This window comes from Euleptes europaea, chromosome 3 (genome assembly GCF_029931775.1).
Source record: "Euleptes europaea isolate rEulEur1 chromosome 3, rEulEur1.hap1, whole genome shotgun sequence".
Lineage (NCBI taxonomy): Eukaryota > Metazoa > Chordata > Lepidosauria > Squamata > Sphaerodactylidae > Euleptes > Euleptes europaea.
The window spans coordinates 55,376,040-55,396,425 of record NC_079314.1 but is presented as its reverse complement, the minus strand read 5'-3'; the positions used below and the strand labels follow the sequence as shown (position 1 = coordinate 55,396,425).

The window sequence follows — 20,386 nt, the reverse complement described above, 5'->3', positions numbered from 1 at the left end:
GAGCCTGAGAAGGGCGGGGTTTGGGGAGGGGAGGGACTTCAATGCCATAGAGTCCAATTGCCAAAGCGGCCATTTTCTCCAGGTGAACTGATCTCTATCGGCTAGAGATCAGTTGTAATAGCAGGAGATCTTCTGCTATTACCTGGAGGTTGGCAACCCTACCAATGAGGGTGGGGGGCACTGATAATAGAACTGGGAAGATGGAAGCTGTTACATGGGAACTATGCAAGCGACCCAAAGCATCTTACAGAAATGTCCAGACCAAATTAAATAGCTTTAAATAATCAAAACAAACAAAAATGAATATATCCTGTGTGGGTTCTGCTTCATTGGGATGTCCATCATAGCCCCCCAAGCCATAGGTCACAGGCTAAGGGCCAACAGCCTTTGGCTCTTGTCCTTCAGCTCATGCCCAAGAGGTCACTCCTCTAGCCCTGCCCATCCTTTATACCTTCAGGACAAAGGGGACAAAAACACAGCTGAGATGCTGTGAAGTTGGTAAGCTTTAAAACAGAAACACCCTTCAAAAATATTTTTAAAACATTATCAGTATTTTGTGGCTGAAAGCTTCAGAAAGCTTCAGCCATAATCCAGTAGAAAGAAAGGGATCTTGAAGGAAACTTACAAACTTTTCTCAGGAAATTCATGGCCAAGAGCTCCCTTCTCTCTGGGCTACCCCTGGCCTGTAAGCAGCTATACCTGAATGAAGCATGCTTTACAAAGCCTTAGTCCAAAAATCAAAGCCCTAAGCTGGAAGCAGGAAGACAAGTATATTTCTCTGTTGAATGAGCAAAGACAAAAGACCAACATGAATTCTGAGGTCAATCCAGAAGCTCTTACTAGTTGACAATCATATCAAAAACACAGTCCTATTTTCTTCTGTGCCTGAAGAAGGTTCACGATTAATGAGAGCTTACTGGGGTAGATCCCAGTCCAAGATGTCATTTCCCTTTAGAGAGGCTGCCCTGGATCGGACAACCTAGGGGGTACATATGTTTGGAATCCATTATCTGATCAGATACTGGTCAAATGAGAAATCTGATGCAATGAAGGAGTCTGTCTGCAGGACTGTCAAGAGCCATTTGAAGTCCTCTAGATAAAGATGCCCTCTGCTCTTCACCACCACATTTGAACCACTGCTTAATTAGACAAGGTGTGCTGTTACTATACCTCCCAGATGGAACCTTGCCCCACTTCTTTGGCCCCAAACTCTATGCAGACCCATAGATTTTCATACCTCTAGTCTTCTCCTCTTAGCAGCCTGGTGTGTCTGAGCAGAGTCCCCTCCCCCCAGTGCAGATTCAGTGAGCTATTTTAATACGGTTGCTGCTGTGGGTGTGAAATCACAGTTCATCTTGTGCTGCAAACACAGGAAATAAGCACCTAGCAGCACAATCATTTCATTGCTAGGTGTACACTGCCACATTCATAGTTAATGCTACCGTTACACCCTGCAGTTGAATCTACTTGAAACTTGCTTTGATTGTCATGGCCAAAATGAGACTGTGTGGACTGTAATTCTGTAACAATGCATAGCCTCAGGAACGTTGGGGTGTGGGAAGGAAGCCCCCAAGGTGACACACATTCAAAACAGGACTAAGAGTATTAGGTTGTGTCCAGCCAGCTTTTCTGATGTTGAAAAAGGAAGGAAGCACATCAACAGACCCCTATGAATAAGCAAAACATGCTATGCTGAGGATCAATGGACCACATGGAATGGGAGCAGTAGTATGGAGGGGAATTGGGAAAGACTAGGAGAAAAAAAATAGCTGGATCCAACTCAGAGTGGGAATGCTTTGTCAGATATAAAAGAAGAAATGTGAACTGATCGTACTTCTTGTTTCCTTGCAACCTACACTTTACTGGTTCTTGTAGGTTATCCGGGCTGTGTAACCGTGGTCTTGGAATTTTCTTTCCTGACGTTTCGCCAGCAACTGTGGCAGGCATCTTCAGAGTAGTAACACTGAAGGACAGTGTCTCTCAGTGTCAAGGGTGTAGAAAGAGTAATATATAGTCAGCGTAGTAGAAAAGTTAAAGAACAAAGTAGATGTGCTTTCTTGTTCCGAAGTGTTTCCAATCTCCGGGTCTGTTGAAATATTTCCTCCCCGTAGAGGCGTTCAAAATATTGTCGAAGGCTTTCACGGTCAGAGTTCATTGGTTCTTGTAGGTTATCCGGGCTGTGTAACCGTGGTCTTGGAATTTTCTTTCCTGACGTTTCGCCAGCAACTGTGGCAGGCATCTTCAGAGTAGTAACACTGAAGGACAGTGTCTCTCAGTGTCAAGGGTGTAGAAAGAGTAATATATAGTCAGCGTAGTAGAAAAGTTAAAGAACAAAGTAGATGTGCTTTCTTGTTCCGAAGTGTTTCCAATCTCCGGGTCTGTTGAAATATTTCCTCCCCGTAGAGGCGTTCAAAATATTGTCGAAGGCTTTCACGGTCAGAGTTCATTGGTTCTTGTAGGTTATCCGGGCTGTGTAACCGTGGTCTTGGAATTTTCTTTCCTGACGTTTCGCCAGCAACTGTGGCAGGCATCTTCAGAGTAGTAACACTGAAGGACAGTGTCTCTCAGTGTCAAGGGTGTAGAAAGAGTAATATATAGTCAGCGTAGTAGAAAAGTTAAAGAACAAAGTAGATGTGCTTTCTTGTTCCGAAGTGTTTCCAATCTCCGGGTCTGTTGAAATATTTCCTCCCCGTAGAGGCGTTCAAAATATTGTCGAAGGCTTTCACGGTCAGAGTTCATTGGTTCTTGTAGGTTATCCGGGCTGTGTAACCGTGGTCTTGGAATTTTCTTTCCTGACGTTTCGCCAGCAACTGTGGCAGGCATCTTCAGAGTAGTAACACTGAAGGACAGTGTCTCTCAGTGTCAAGGGTGTAGAAAGAGTAATATATAGTCAGCGTAGTAGAAAAGTTAAAGAACAAAGTAGATGTGCTTTCTTGTTCCGAAGTGTTTCCAATCTCCGGGTCTGTTGAAATATTTCCTCCCCGTAGAGGCGTTCAAAATATTGTCGAAGGCTTTCACGGTCAGAGTTCATTGGTTCTTGTAGGTTATCCGGGCTGTGTAACCGTGGTCTTGGAATTTTCTTTCCTGACGTTTCGCCAGCAACTGTGGCAGGCATCTTCAGAGTAGTAACACTGAAGGACAGTGTCTCTCAGTGTCAAGGGTGTAGAAAGAGTAATATATAGTCAGCGTAGTAGAAAAGTTAAAGAACAAAGTAGATGTGCTTTCTTGTTCCGAAGTGTTTCCAATCTCCGGGTCTGTTGAAATATTTCCTCCCCGTAGAGGCGTTCAAAATATTGTCGAAGGCTTTCACGGTCGGAACAAGAAAGCACATCTACTTTGTTCTTTAACTTTTCTACTACGCTGACTATATATTACTCTTTCTACACCCTTGACACTGAGAGACACTGTCCTTCAGTGTTACTACTCTGAAGATGCCTGCCACAGTTGCTGGCGAAACGTCAGGAAAGAAAATTCCAAGACCACGGTTACACAGCCCGGATAACCTACAAGAACCAATGAACTCTGACCGTGAAAGCCTTCGACAATATTTTGAACGCCTCTACGGGGAGGAAATATTTCAACAGACCCGGAGATTGGAAACACTTCGGAACAAGAAAGCACATCTACTTTGTTCTTTAACTTTTCTACTACGCTGACTATATATTACTCTTTCTACACCCTTGACACTGAGAGACACTGTCCTTCAGTGTTACTACTCTGAAGATGCCTGCCACAGTTGCTGGCGAAACGTCAGGAAAGAAAATTCCAAGACCACGGTTACACAGCCCGGATAACCTACAAGAACCAATGAACTCTGACCGTGAAAGCCTTCGACAATATTTTGAACGCCTCTACGGGGAGGAAATATTTCAACAGACCCGGAGATTGGAAACACTTCGGAACAAGAAAGCACATCTACTTTGTTCTTTAACTTTTCTACTACGCTGACTATATATTACTCTTTCTACACCCTTGACACTGAGAGACACTGTCCTTCAGTGTTACTACTCTGAAGATGCCTGCCACAGTTGCTGGCGAAACGTCAGGAAAGAAAATTCCAAGACCACGGTTACACAGCCCGGATAACCTACAAGAACCAATGAACTCTGACCGTGAAAGCCTTCGACAATATTTTCTACACTTTACTCCTTGTATAAGCAGAGGAGAAGATTAGGGATCCAAGTACCCAGAAATCAAGAGGAGGCAAATTGCAGCTTGCACAGCTCCCATAATTTGCCACAATGGGCCTCTTATCCTCCTCAATAGAAAACCAATATACACAAATGTAATTCAATTGCGTTGTGCAGAGCTGGTGCCAGTTAACAGGGCAGAAAGCATTTAGCAGCATTGGATTTGAAATTTACTGTGACTGACCAAAATTAACCATGTTTGCAGGATACGCTGTAGCTTGGGGACTTGTGTGGGCTCCCTACTGTGCAGCATTTATTGTAGCCAAAGGCTCGATTTGCATATTTAGCAGGCAGCTCAGCATAGCCCTGGGACAATATTAGCCTGTACTGAATTCAGAACCATCAGCATTCATGGGCTTTGTAGGTCCCTGATCTCTCTCCTTTCTGGGAAAGATAATGACCCAATGTTGCTATTTATTTGTAGATCAGAGTCTCAGATAACTGTGCTAGGAGTCTATACTCAGTCCATTGTTCTCAAAATGAGAAGCAGGGATCCAGAGGAAGGAACTGTTCCTTCCTGCTTGTATATCAGAATCCTAGGATTCCTCTAGGTTGAGCCAAAAATCCTATTCCCTGCCTTTTCTGACCAAATTAATTGATTGTAGATTGAGAGACAGTTGTCTCCAGAACCTGACCCAGTGGTGAGTCAAGTGATTTTCTATTTCTCCATATTTCTGAAAGCTACAGAAGATGAGGTGGTAAGCTCTCCTTCCCTGAAGGTTTTTAAGCAAAGGCTAGATGGCCATCTGTCAGCAATGCTGATTCTATGAACTTAGGCAGTTCATGAGAGGGAGGGCATCTTGGCCATCTTCTGGGCACCGGGGGTGTATGGAGGAGAACATAAGAAAGGCCCTGCTGGATCAGACCAAGGCCCATCAAGTCCAGCAGTCTGTTCACACAGTGGCCAACCAGGTGCCTCTAGGAAGCCACTAACAAGACGAGTGCAGCAGCACCATCCTGCCTGTGTTCCACCACACCCAAAATAATAGGCATGCTCTTCTGATACTAGAGAGAATAGGTATGCAGCATGACTAGTATCCATTCTAACTAATAGCCATGAATACACCTCTCCTCCATGAATATGTCAGGAGGTAGTTGTGAATTTCCTGCATTGTGCAGGGGGTTGGACCAGATGACCCTGGTGGTCCCTTCCAACTCTATGTTTCTGTGATTCTATGAAGAAGCAGTAAACGTTAATGTGTGCTTCATCTCCCCACCTTCAGTGGGAACAAAATGAAGAACCTCTTATTTCAGATGTCCACTATCATTTCAGGTTCCACTACCAGTGATATGCAACATAGTCAAGGCAGGGAGGTGTACTTCTATCATATTGCTTTCAAATAGGAAATAGGTTAGGAAATTTCCAGAGATGTGGGGGGTAGAGCCTGTGGTGGCCATTGAGTCCACCCTCTAAATCAGCCATTTTCTCCAGGAGAACTGATCCCCGTCGTCTGGAGATCAGTTGTAATTCCACGAGATTTCCAGGCCCCATCTAGAGGTTGGCAACCCTGTGTATCAGCAGTATTCAGCCTGAAGTGATACATTAAGTTTGTTTCATGGCTGCAAGCTATGGACCACCAACTTCCATACAGTTGCAGCATCACAAGATGATCTTTTAAGCTCCTGCTCACCTGTTTCCACTTCAAGTTCAGGCTATTTGTAGATCCTTTAACATTTGAGAGGGATTTTTTTAAATGATTAATCAATCTAATCAAGAGCTATTCCAATAAATCCACAGCATTCTTTACATTAAGAGGTAATGCTGGGTGAACTTCCCCTTGTTTAATTCAGAACAGAGCCAGCAATTATATATTAAAGAATACTCAAAGGAAGTTCTGAGAAATAAACCCTGTCCCAAGCACCAAATTCCCCTTCCTAGTAATTGTAGCAGCTACTGGTGTTCTGGTGGCAGATAGGCAGGCAGACAAGCTCATCTCTATCACTGAAAGGGACAATGGCAACTGGTAATACTGCTATATTCAATCTATATGCAGAACATATAATTAGGAAAGCTGGATTAGATTTAGATGAAGGTGGAGTGAAAATTGGAGGGAAGAACATTAATAATTTGAGATATGCTGATGACACTACCTTACTGGCAGAAAATAGTGAAGATTTGAAACAACTACTGCTGAAAGTTAAAAGAGAAAGTGCCAAAGCAGGACTACAGCTGAACATCAAGAAAACAAAAGTAATGACTACAGGAGAATTACGCAACTTTAAGGTTGACAATGAGGAAATTGAAACTGTTCAAGACTTTCTATTCCTTGGCTCCACCATCAACCAAAAGGGAGACTGCAGCCAAGAAATCAGAAGGAGATTGAGACTGGGAAGGGCAGCCATGAAGGAGCTAGAAAATATTTTGAAGTGTAAGGATGTGTCACTGGCCACCAAGACTAGATTAATTCATGCCATCATATTCCTTATTACGATGTATGGGTGTGAAAGCTGGACAGTGAAGAAAGCTGATAGGAAGAAAATAGATTCCTTTGAAATGTGGTGTTGGAGGAGAGTGTTACGGATTCCGTGGACTGCCAAAAAAAGAAATCAGTGGGTTATAGATCAAATCAAGCCTAGAAGCTAAAATGACTAAACTGAGGCTATCGTATTTTAGTCACGTCATGAGACGCCAAGAGTCACTGGAAAAGACAGTCATGCCAGGAAAAGTTGAGGGCAGCAGGAAAAGAGGAAGACCGAACAAGAGATGGATTGACTCAATAAAGGAAGCCACAGCCTTCAATTTGTAAGATCTGAGCAAGGCTGTCAAAGATAGGACATTTTGGAGGACTTTCATTCATAGGGTCACCATGAGTCGAAAGTGACTTGGCGGCACTTAACACACAACAACACAATACTGCTATGGCAGTATCCCAACTGCCAGGGGCCATTAAAAATGTACTTTTCTCAAGGAGCCTGATGTCCTTAGTGTAGACATTAGATGCCTGAGGGAATCACATGTTTCAGGGCTCCTGGAACCTAGTGGAAAGTACCATCAAGTTGCAGCTGACTTTTGGTGATCTTATAGGGTTTTCCAGGCAAGAGATGAGGTGGTTTGCCATTGCCTGCCTCTGCATAGTAACCCTTGACTTCCTTGGTGGTCTCCCATACAAGTAGGAATCAGGGCCAACCCTGCTTAGTTTCTGAGATCTGATGACTAGCCTGGGCCATCCAGGTCAGGACACCTGGAACCTGCCATAGCAATATTCCAGGTGCTAGGAAGAGGGGATGGAAAAAGACGACTCTTTCCCTTCCACCCTGCTGCTACCTCTGCCATTGGTATCCACCACAGTAGCAGCCAAAGAAGTGTGTGTGTGAATAGGAAGAATTTTCTTTCCAGCCTGAAATAAAGTTGAATTGGAGAAAGAAAAAAAACCACAAGGCCTAAACACTTGCCCCATATTGAAGGCAAATACTGTGAGTTGCCAGGACATATCCCAAAACAAGGAATTTCAGACTTTAGCAACATCACTAGTACCTGTTTCCTTTAGTTCACTGGGAGTGCTGAGCGTTCATTGGTTTAACTCTATATTTTTCAAAGGCTTCCCCTCCATTTAGGAATTTCAAGTTGCCCAGTGATTTGCTTGTTTTCCTTGGAATAAAAAGCCCCTGTAAAAAATCTGAATGCATGTTATGTTCCCAGGACGTCACAATATGGTAGTCTGCCACTCATTAGTGGCCCAGAGACCAGTTTTATATTGGATTCTTTCAAAAGACTGAGGTTCATGACTTTTCCACAGGACTGCTACAAAAGCTGCTGTTCCATGAGAGCAAGAAGGAGAGAATTCCTCCTCACGTATACTGCAAAAGGAGTATATACTTTCTCAATTTAAGGAGATTCAATAAGAATAAGGAAACTGGAAGTTAGCTTTTTGAATTTAGTAGGGAAAGTAAAGCAGTTTAGGTTTGGGCCAGGGATCCCTTTAGATAGTACCAGATATATGTATAGTTCATAAAATCAGCATCAGATCACAGTGACAATCACCACCCCCACAGAAACCTTTTCCAGATGTTACATTCAGAGGTATCCAACTGTGCATACCATCATAGGGCAGCCAACCTCCAGATGTGGCCTGGAGATCTCCTAGAATTACAACTGATCTTCAGACTACAGAGATCAGTTACCCTAGAGAAAATGGCTGCTTTGGAGGGCGTACTCTATGGCAGGGCTTCTTAAACTTTTTCCACTAGCGACCCCTTTTCGCCCGAGAAATGTTTACGCGACCCTGGCTATATAGGTATATAAAATAGGTATACAAATCAAATATTTACTGATAATAAATCACAACGAAATTTATTTTAAAACAATTCTTTGGAATACATATAATTTTACCATTTACTGTTGCCAAATTATTCACGATCCCCACATTCAGTTACGTGACCCTATATGGGGTTGCAACCCACAGTTTAAAAAGCTTTGCTCCATGGCATCACATTCCCACTCAGCTCTCTCCCCTCAAGATCCATCCTCAAATTTCCAGGAATTTCCCAACTCAGAGTTGACAAGCCTTTCAGCAGCATGTGTTTTCTGCACAGTCACCATGTCATCAGAATAGGGCCCCATGTATATTTTTAGCTTCAGTACATGCTTAATGCTGTCAACCTCCAGGTGGCGCAAAGAGATCTCCCAGAATTACAACTGATGTCCAGACAACATAGATCAGTGTCCCTGGAGAAAATGGCTTTTTTTGGAGGGTGGAGTCTATGGCATTATACCCCACTGAGTTTCCTCCCCTCCCCAAACCCTGTCCTCCCCTGGCTCCACCCCCAAATCTCCAGGGATTTCCCAGCCTGGAGCTGGCAACCCTAACACGCTATATAACATATGTTTGGTGTGTACTAGTGGCCAAAATGTGCCTGGTACTCAATTCAAACAAAATGGTGACTGTGGTATCAGGACGATCGGGGCTAGCATTCATTCCCAGTACATGTAGTTGGATACCCTCGAATGTAACATCTGGAAATGGATCCAGTGGGTGCAATAATCTTACATTGCAGAAGTATTATTGCCAGACAGAATATTACTGAATCTTGAAAAGGAAGCAGTCCTTTGCAAAGCCAGCTGCACAGATAATTTCTGGGCAGAGGCCTATATAGTCAGCATTTCTCTTTTTGTGAGCTTGTATTGTGGACCAATTAGGGATTATGCTCGTGTATGTGAGACAGCAAAGACACACACACCCCTTGATATTGCATGTCCTGCTGCTGAAGCCATTTTTGCCAAACAACTAAATGACTCCAAGCACCCTCTGGAATCAGAAAGCAAAAGCCAGCCTTGACAATATTTACTTGCTTATCACCTTTGTCCAACTAGCAGACTGCTCCTCCTGAGGAGTGGAGAAAAATCTGCTTTGCTGCTGCTGTACCATGCTGGGTTAAGAGGTAGGGGGAAAATGAACATAAGGCAATGAGCAAAATAAAAGGTTATTTTTGTTACAATGCATACACCGGGGAGTTTGGGGTGCATCTGTGGATCTCTGCAGGACCAAACAAAGACTTGCTTGAGATGAAGGTTGCTGTGAGATGATATGAGAATCAAGAACATTTTCACACATCTTGTAATCAACCCTCTATTTTTTCTCTCTCAGAGTAGCTACATGATATGCAGTTATCAGAGAGCACAGAAGAAAATGGCTGTTTGGAGATGAACACCACACTGTAATACCCAGATCCTGAGTAAATGCGCCTGGAAAAACCAGTTGTGCTGAATTTAATAGAAACTGCAAACATAATGGATACAATCCCTCTCTATCACCAGAGCAGTGTATAAGCCATGCTAAAACATTTTTTCCTAAAGTCTACACTCTTATCATCCATTAAAATAAGTTTAAATGAATGTTTGAGAATTAAAATTCTGTGCCTAAGCAACACAAGTTGCTTGCCAAGGAAAGCTGACGTCTGTGACTTGTATTATAAATGGAGTACATTTACATAATACCTTTTGTTTTGCATAATTTGTTCTGTTATTTCACCCACACACAAACACGCTTATTTCTGGCATTGCAAACATTTTAACATAACTTTATACCTATAAGGGCTAGAAACATACTTTTTGAACTGAAAACTCTCAGGGAGCTGAATTCTGCACTGTTTTCTGCTTCTCTATGAAGCATACACAGAGACCTACCTAGCTATTATCTTTAATTTCTAGCTATTTCCCATTCTTCTGATCCAAACATAAGAGCTCCACATTTGCTACAACAAAATCCACATCCCCCTCTATTCACCCCGTGTTGTTATCAGTAGACCACTAATCAGAAATGGGCATGTCTTAACATGTACAAATCTGTGCATAAAATGAAAGCTTTGGCTCTGAGAATCTTGGAGTGAAATCCCAGTTCACCTATAAACTGTCTTGGAAGTCTTTCTCTTATATTCTCTATTTCCCAGATGTAAAGAAGAGACACTGAATAATAGCCATCAGACTCATGTGGTGACCACTGAGAAGTGGAAGTGATATGCCTTCTTGAAACTACTCATAATGCAATCTTAAGAAGAATTACACCCTTTTAAACCCACTGAATTCAATAGAAGGGCAAAACTCAGTTTAGGATTACTGTAAATTATCTATCTACTTAAGCCACTCTAAAGTCTTGTCGGATCTCAGAAGCTAAATAGGGTCAGCCTTGGTTAGTACTTGGATGGGGCACCACCAAGGAAGTCTAGGGTTGCTACACAGAGGCAAGCAATGGCAAACCACCTCTGTTCATCTCTTACCTTGAAAACCTCATGAGGGGTTGCCATAAGTCAACTGCAACTTGACAGCACATTCCACCACCAAGGTGCACTGAGAAAGGGGATGGATATTGATCCAGGACTCTGAACAGCAAGGCTCTGTGCCAACAGTAGATTAAGCCCTGTATTTTCAAGAGCACCATTTTTATTAATAGCCCAGCCACCTTTTTCTGAGACTTCAGTCACCTGACTTCAGGGACCAATATCTGTATATCTGGCGATATAAACTCCAGCTTGAGACCCTGTTTGGGCAACTTGTTTCTGTGGAGACGATCTTTCTTGGTTAGTCTTCCTTAGTCACCTGTTCACTTTCTCTGCACTACTGCCTTTGGGATTCTTCATTTCTGTCTGTCTTAAACAATGTTATGTGGCCCCAGCACTGCTGTCCTTTGGTTCATACTGTAGACTATACTGCTTGTCTGAGGCCCTTCTGATTTTAGTTCTGGAACTTGACCATTGTCTGTCCTGGACTGTACATCTTTTTCCTAGTTCTGTTAGACTAACATCCAACTCTCTATGGAGCCAGATCCCTAACTAAGTAGGAGGTTCTGATACCCAGGAGAGACAGTGTGGCTAGAGACTGTGCTCAAATTCTTTCAGCCACATTCCCTTGATATTGTGCTATCTTTGCAATAAAGCAACCATTCAGTTACTGGCAGTTACTTGAAACTCAATGGCCAGAAAATACCACTAGCAAATTAGAACCACCTCACTGGTCAACACTATAAAAAGGCAAATGACTGAGTAGAGTGGGCTATACAAGGGAGGACTATAAAACATTTGAACATTTTCTTACCCTTTATACATTTATAAAACCTTATCTTGTTATGAATTATCCCCAATGTAATACACACAGGTTGAGTATCCCTTATCCGGACATCCAATATCCGGAATGATCTGAAAACTGGACGTTTTGAGCTGGCATGCAGGAATTACTCACAGGCCCTCAGCAGTGCCATTGGTGGTTCAATGTACACAAAATTATTTTAAAATATTCTTTGAAATTACATTCAGGCTCTGTGTATAAAGTATATCTATATCTATGTATAACATAAATGAATTTAGTGTTTAGACCTGGGTCCCATCCCCAAGATATCTCATTATGTATATGCAAAAATTCCAAAATATTCCAAAATACAGAAAGATCCAAACTATGGACCACTTCTGGTCCCAAGCAGTCCAGATAAGGGATACTCAACCTGTAGATATTTTTAAAATATATTTTATAATGCCTCCAATTCAAAGTCAAATATGAAAATATATTAAGCCATTATATTAAGAGCCAGCCTGACTATATGCCATAACACTGAAACAGTTTTTATTATATGGCAATTATTATACACAGGTGTAACGGATATACATTTAGGGTCTATTATAACCTCAATATTAAGTCCTGTATTACAGACCCCTGATACATTACATAGTATTTTTTTTCTTCAAAATAATACTGAATGGTCAACATCTCTTCATCTTAAATGCCTCATCAAGACAAAGTAGTCATTATTATGTTGTTAAATGAGAGTTTTCATCAAACTAAAATATCTCAGACATGCCAAATATTGGGATACAATTGGTTCCAATACCATTTTTTATAAAGCTACAAAGGAGGAATCCCCAGAGAACAATAAATCCCTTAGTACAGCAGAACACATGAAGTGGCATAGATTAGGGCAGAAATTGTACATATTTTTAAAACCCTCTGGGGGGTCCATTACAACTCCAGATGTGCATAAGAGTTCATTTGGGAGTGAAAGACAAAGTGAGAAGGAATAGAGACTGGAAAACACTGGCTGGTAACCAGTTTCATAAACACTTTAGAATTGTCTCAAGATTTATGAACACTATGCTACTTTTGGAAGCAATTACACAACCGTGCCCCCCCCCCCCACAGCAATTTTCCAAGTCTTCTATAAAACCTATACACATTATTATGGTACACGTAGGTTATAATTGTCTGCACCTTCAAGCTGGATCAATATATATTTAGCATATATAAAGGAGGGGCAAGCTAGCTCAGTGAACGCATCCTTCTCTGTACAGTACAGACTGGGTGGGATAGTTTCTTATGTGATGTGAGATCAGTGCATGGACCTGAGGTTGTGTAGACAGCTTGGAGAGGACAGTTCGGAGAAAGTGTTCATTATTGTTCTCCCTGTAGTACTTTATTTAGGATTGTCAAGATATTCTACTCTGAGACCCATTATGCTTTTGTATATCTAACCTAGTCACAGAACAGAGGAGTGAATACAGCACTTCACGCATACATCAGAGTTGCTAGATCCTGTTTCTCAGCCCTGGAAGTGGCAAAGTCTCCAATGTGCTATAAAGGGCTACATTCATGCAGCAAGTTAAGTTTGCGCTCCTTCACTTCAAGGAGATTAGCACAAATTAACGTTGATGCTAATCAATCCTAGAGATGTGCATGGAATTTGAAAATCAATTATCTCTTCTACCTGCAATAAAATATTTACATAGTGTTTTAGTATTGGGGGTTAGATTGTGTTTTCTGAGAACCCAAACAAAAAAGGAAAGATAGTTGCACGTCAATTCCATTCTTTTCAAAGGGACTTAAGTTCATCACATATAACATTCTCCGTTGATTTCAACAGAACTTAAATATGGCCAAATTTCACTGCCTTTGGGCCATATCAGTAATATGATGTGGCACTTTTGTTTTCTATGACATTTTACATATATGGCCATTGAATAAACATTTTAAATAATGACCACTTAATCAACAGATTTCATTGTATAATCTATGTATTCTTAACCACAAAAGCAAAATAAAAGGTTGTGATATATCATTATCATACAAAAACCACAGTCCAGCTATACCAGCAAGCATGTATTTGTATGCCAAAATGGTAGTTCTGGATGTGGATACATATCTCTTTTCACATCAACAGATGAATAAGGCTCAGATGAGCACCGCAGTACAGGAAGGGGTGTGTATCTGGATGTGTATCCGTACTGACAATATGCATGGTTCTTTTGCTTTGTCTCAAGGACAGAAACTGTTATTGTTGACCAATACTATTCAGTCAACCTTGTCTTCTGTTATACAGAAAGAAAAGTGTTTCTCAAGAGTAATTAAAATATATTTCCATTCACACGACTGTTGCATGTCTCTCATTTAACTTGTCTGAATATAAATATTTGAACCGTATCATTCCAGTCTTGGCCCATCTACACTGGCTCCCAGGTTGTTTATGGGCACAATTCAAGATGCTGGTCTTAACCTTCAAAGCCCTGTACAGTTTGGGACAAACATACCTGAAGGACTGCAGACTCCCTTATGAACCTGCCCAATCACTATGGTTATCTTCAGAGAGCCTGTATTGGGTGCCCCCACCTTCTGAGCTTAGGTTGTGGCAGCCCAGAAGGGGGCCTTCTTGCTCACGGCACCAAAGCTCTGGAATTCTCTCCCCAAGTAGATTAGTCTGTCCCCTTCTGATACCAGCTTCCATCAGTGGGTAAAAACTTTTCTGTGTTGTTTGGCATTCCCTCACTGAGCCCTCCTTCCTGACCAATGTTTTAATTGTTGCTTTTATGCCTTTGTATGGATGGTAGCTCTGTTTTTAATCATTTTAATGATACGGAGGGTTGGTTTTAATGTTTTTAAAAGGAGATTTTATTGTGTATGTTTTAATTTGTTAGCTGCCTTGTGAAGGCAGAAAGATGGGATATAAATTTTGTACAATAATTAAATAAATAAGAAGTGAGGGATATTCATAAGCAACCCAAAATACATTTTTTTTCTTTTCCCCTTAAAACTATGGGAAAGGTTAAGGAAGCCTGTGTATTTTTGGGCTTCTGGATGCTGTAACTGGGGAATGATTCCTGGCAAACAAACAACAGAGAAGAGTACTAGACAATGGATGCCTTAAATGTGCACATACACTTCTATCACACCTGATCAAATAAACATCATGCTAGGAACAGCACAAACCTGTTAAGCTAAGGGAAGTGGAAAAGAGTCACCGCAAGACAACAATTGGCAAAAATGCTATGTGAATTATCTCTGTTCGCAAAATAATGCTGCCTGTTCAGCATGACTATATTTACTAAAATCTTTTACAGGGAAAAACAGCATCTGAAAGGAGTGATTTGATGTGGAGAAGCAACACTGCGTGTACGTATGCGTGAGAGCATAAATATGGTTTAGTGTCTCTTGACCACTGCTTTCCCCAGGGAACTCCAGTCCCTCAACAACTTTCCTCCTCCATGGAGTTCAACCTGCTTACACTTTAAATGATGCATCCCTGAAGAACAGGGGGAGTGGTTTGAGGCCTGATTTCCAACAGAAAAATAGAAAGCAGGGGGGAATGTTAAGCACCCCTTCATGACAGCATTGGGATGGGGACTCGTCTGACCCCTTTTTCTTGGTGACTCCAGACCTTGAGAATAGCAAAATAATTCGTTTTGTTTCTCAGTTGTTCTAGAACGTGGTTTTGGAAAATGGCTGCATAACACTTACACAAAGTAGGGGACCTGTGGGAATTAATGTGGGAGGAGAATCCTTTCCCCACTGGCACCCCACTTCCTCTGCTTTTGCTCTGCCTAATTGTATGTTTCCCTTCTCCTTCCCTTACTCCCCCATTGGCTGGCTTCTTCCCTCTCCTTGGTCAATCGCTATTTTTTTATAATTTCACGTAGGGTTTGTGTATGCACAGATGTTGCAGGTTTCTTCGGCAGTTTCCCCCCCTATATAGTTTTTAACTTTCTATTTTCTGCAAACCTAGACATTAACCTAGGTTTAAAGAAACATAGGCCCCAACTCCTGGATTTTTTAATCTGCACAAAATGACCACCCAACGCTATATGCTACCTTGAGCTAACAAGGAAAGCAGGGTATAAATGCTTTAAGAAATAAATAACACGTATTATAATGGGGGAAAGGCTGAAATCTGAAGCAATTCAGCATGTAGGGGGTCAGCTGGAACTCTTCTTACAAGCTTGCATATGATTGATTACTAAGAATTGGATTTTGACTTCATAGGCACAGATATACACAGGCACTGATGTGTTCCGTTAATTGTTATTTGTAATCATATATCTACATATGTATGTATATGTTAACAAGTGGGAGCCCACAAGACTTCCTCCCACTTACTCGCTGGGCCTGGCGCAACTCCTGGGCTCTGCTGCAACCACCACCAGACCTGGAAAGTCTCCCAGTCTCTACTGCAGCCATCAAGAAGCCCTGAGTCGTTCCAAGCTTCCATAGCCACCACTGCCAAGCCCTGATTGGCTCCCAGGCTCTGCCACAGCTGCCACCAAGCCAAGAGTGGCTCCCAGGCTCCACCACAGCCACTGATGAGCCAGGAGCAGGTTCCTGACTCTTATGGACAACCCAGGAGGTAGGGTGCATTCTATGAGCTTGTGCAGAGAACACTCTTTTATTTGGAGGGAGGGCAATGTATTGTTTTAGTCCAGATTTTTCTGCAAACCTGGGGGGATCCCCCAAGTTTGCTGGGAAATCTGTTTTGTGTCCATATGGCCCTGATCCACTGATTTAGAAAACCACAGATTGGGCTACACTTGACTATTAGAATATAACATACATACACACACACACACACACACACGTATGTGTGTGTGTCTGTGTGTATTTTAAAAGTTTGTTTTAATTGTTTACCACCTTGGGGACCCTAAGCTGGGTAGAAAGGCAGCATTTCGTTTTTTTTAAATAAATATACACACTCCTAAGCAATTCTGCACACTTCAAACCCGTTTGAGATTAGCTGCCAAACATCCACAAGCTCAAAGGAACAAGCTTTAAGAACTAATACATCCCCTCAAAGACATGCCAAAATGATATGCTTTTTAAAAAAAAAAATCCTTTATTAAGGGTATTTTGCATGATCTCTAATTAAAACTCAAAAAAGATGCCTCCTCTTTTTGCCAGCAACTGTGTTACATCAATTAAATGGGTAAGTAGGAGCTTTCCCCCAGAGGGGAAACCATGTGACCCAGTATTGATTAAGACTACAGTGGAATGTTATTTGCAATCTCGTTGCATAATGGAAATCAGGAAGTAGCTGTCATGGTTTCCGAAGACAAATTGCTGGTATCTGAGACAATTCATGGGCTCCTTTCCTTCTTGCAGCTCTCAATTCTCTGCTAATGCATGTTCTACAGGGATTAGTTTCTTAAATCAGTCTACTCTGCTGTCTCCAATAGTGAAAATGAGGGAAAGCTGTAATCTAGGTGATCCTGCATTAGAGACGATGTTAAGTGACCATGATGACTATCACTGCTTCTGAGCTATGTATTATTTAATAGGGTAAAAAAGACTTCCAAAAAAAAAAGAGCAGGCAATTAGAAAGAGGTACAACAGCCGGTGTGATTATTTCCTGTGAGGTCAGGGATAAAATAAGGAGCAGATTGAAATATTTCTTTCTAGTTTCTAAGCTTTTCTGAGCAGCGAGCAGCCTAAGAAGAAGAGTTGGTTTTTATATGCCGACTTTCTCTACCACTTAAGGGAGACTCAAACCGGCTTACGATCGCCTTACCTTCCCCTCCCCACAACAGACACCCTGTGATTACCATGGATGAAACTTTATTTATTAGTTGTATATTTTAATTGTTGGATATCCACTCTATATGATTGCTATTGTAACCAATATGCCAGTAAAGGTATTGATTGATTGCCACTTTGGAGAGACTGGGTATCACCTATGCCCCTCTCCTAGCAAAAATAAGATTCCTTTAGAATCTTAAGTATTATGCTGCAGCTGCAGGTGATCCTTCCTCCTTTTATCTTTTGGTCTCCTTGTGCCTAAGGGGTTGATAAGATTGACCACTGCAAGACAGATACACTGTCCATCTGTCTGCCTGAAAGTTACATGTGTAAATTAAGTCAACGGTTCATTCTGATCATCCATCATCAACTCAAACATCAATGTATTTCAATAGGAGCAGTTCATACTCTCAGTAAGCTGAGAGTCATGAAGCATTTGATCAATCAAGTGATGCACACACATGTGAACTGTAGACTTCATTGAAAACAGGTCCATGGAAGACAAGCATGGCCTAATTTGTCCTGTTTTGTTTCCCGTACCAAAAAGACCTGCATGCCCATGAACAGAGACCAGGATGAAAAGTGTCAAAAAGAGGTAAGATCCATGGTATATACTGAAAGCATCATGAATTCAGTGTACCATTATCTGTTTACCATCCAGCAGAGTTTAAAATTAAATGCTGGCTGGCTAATCAGTTCCTGCTAAGTCTATTGATTAGGACTCCATCATCTGTCCACTGCATTTGATGAGTCTAGACGTGGCAGGTTTACCTTTTCACTGTTTATGCTCTAGGACTTAATAAAGTATACATTGAAGGCAATGAATAATATGTCAACACAATTGTTGTTCTGATTTGATCTGCCCAGACTTGCCTGTGGGGGAAAAATTATAAACTTGCAGAAATTAAGGAAGAAGCTAAGTTTCTCAGGGAAGTAATGACGCTTCATTATATTTAATTTAGTTAGACACCTGGATCAATATTTGTGGCATTCCAAGCATATTTCCCCATTTAAAGAACCTCTCTGGCCATCTTACAAGCAGATTTATGTGTAAAACGTCCTACAATTGCATCAGGCTGAGCAGAACTATGCACAAATTTACAGATACATACAGAAAGTGCTAGTCTAGAAGAATGTACCACAGAATACAGAAACAATCTAGGCCTCTGAAGCAAATACTTTTAAGTAGATGCAACTTAAATGTATGTCTGTTTACTCTACAGGTAAATGACTCATTAGGTTCATAGGTGCATAACCACAACTGTGAAAACAAAATTCTGCATTAGTGACCTCAAGCTTTGTTAAACACACTTAAGTCAGACAGACTTCTGGGGACTGTTCCCAAGCCACTTCTGGATGCACTTCTTGAGCATCACACACACAAAGGCCAGTCCCATGACACAAACTAGCTGCAATCTCAGACCCGCAGATGCATAAATATAATGTGAGAATTTACCTTTAAAAGTCTGGTTCATCAAAAGGTATGAAATATGTTGATCTCCACTTGTAATGAAGTCTTGGAGCATTTGCATTCATCCCTTTGTTATCCTCCTCTCCCCCCACCCCCCAATGTTTGTCCTATGAACTAGTCTTAGTTTATAAGCCTTTGAACAATAATCTTTTTTTAGCCCTATGAATACCAGCAGAATTTGTCAATCAGAATAAACACTTGTCACTGTCCTTCAATTTTGGATCTTTCCTTGAAAGGAATGCATTTCTGCCAATGAAAAGACTTAAATATGATCAATAACGTGCTTCAAACATGAGCAAACTTCCTTTACTGCTAAATGACTTGTTCTAATGTTTGAACAACAGTTTTGCTCAGTGCAGTCAAAATTGTAGTGCATTACATCCAATAGGAATTGTAGTTATCCAGTCCTCTACAAACCACATACTCTCACACATTGCTATCATCATTTACTGAAGAAAAACTGATAAACATTTTAGACATGTTCAGCTATTTTTCATAGGATCTCCAGTATGGAATTATGGTACTTATTTTTACTGTGCTTGTTTTCATTGTGTTCCATAAATGTGCTTCACAAATGTTCATAAATGCTAATGTTACCTTTAAAAGTCTTACCTTAAAAAGTCTTAAAATGTTAGCCACCATGATGGACACAGAACTTGCAGCAGCTCCTATTACCCCTGTAATCTTGTCTGGCTTTGTGAAAATAGGTGGGTCTCCGTTAGCACATTTCACATCCGATCCATCTTTCTCAATCAAAGCTTGCACAAATGTTAATGATTGCTCCAAAGCGTAAGTGTCCCTGGAACAAGTGTCTAGGATCCGGACGCCCAAACTGACATTGGCAAGAAGATCAGGGTCCTTATTGATCTGATCGATTGCATATAGCATTGCCTCAAGCCGATGGATCCCTTTCTCCTTTTTAAGCTCTCCACAAGGGACCCCTCTATCCCCTTTGGCATGGACAGGAAAGAGTCCTCCCAAGATGACGTCTCCATCGAGTCGAATGGAGTGGGCATATTCCTGGCCATGAGTTCCTTGCATCATTGGGAGTATCCAGCAGAATTTGGCTGCGAGTAAGAAGAAACATTGGCAGGAGACCAGATGCTTGTCTTCGTATACCATCTTTTCTGAAGGCAGCGTTGCAGTCCAAGACCCAGGTTTTCTGCTTGCTAGAGGAGGAGGAGGAGGATCTGAAGCTGCCCTTTCTGAAGGCTACCATCAGTGCCTGGTGAATGAGAATATAGGATCATGCAGTAGGTAGAAGAGAGGAGTGAAAGTTGTTTCTTTTCTTTTTAACAAGAGTCCTAAAGAAGAGTTTCGCAAAGAGAAGCCATTTGTGTTACGATTGCCATGGGTTTCCTTGCTTGTTGAAGGTATTCAGGGACTGCAGAATTGTATTAGTGTAAGTACCCCCAGTGTTGGGAAGAGATCAGCAATCCACATTCTCTGATTGTGTCTTGTCACTGAGAT

At 41.5% G+C, this 20,386-nt stretch overlaps 1 protein-coding gene across 2 annotated transcripts in view; it reads right to left on the bottom strand.

The window, feature by feature from the left end:
• GRM8 (glutamate metabotropic receptor 8) overlaps positions 1-20,185 on the bottom strand; it is a 599,857-nt gene extending 579,672 nt beyond the window's left edge. For both annotated transcript variants that reach the window (XM_056846078.1, XM_056846079.1), the window contains exon 1: positions 19,529-20,185. In XM_056846078.1, the coding sequence (XP_056702056.1) occupies positions 19,529-20,038 (510 nt within the window). In that variant the 5' untranslated portion in view covers positions 20,039-20,185. The remainder of the gene's footprint in view (positions 1-19,528) is intronic.
• Positions 20,186-20,386: the final 201 nt, after the last annotated feature.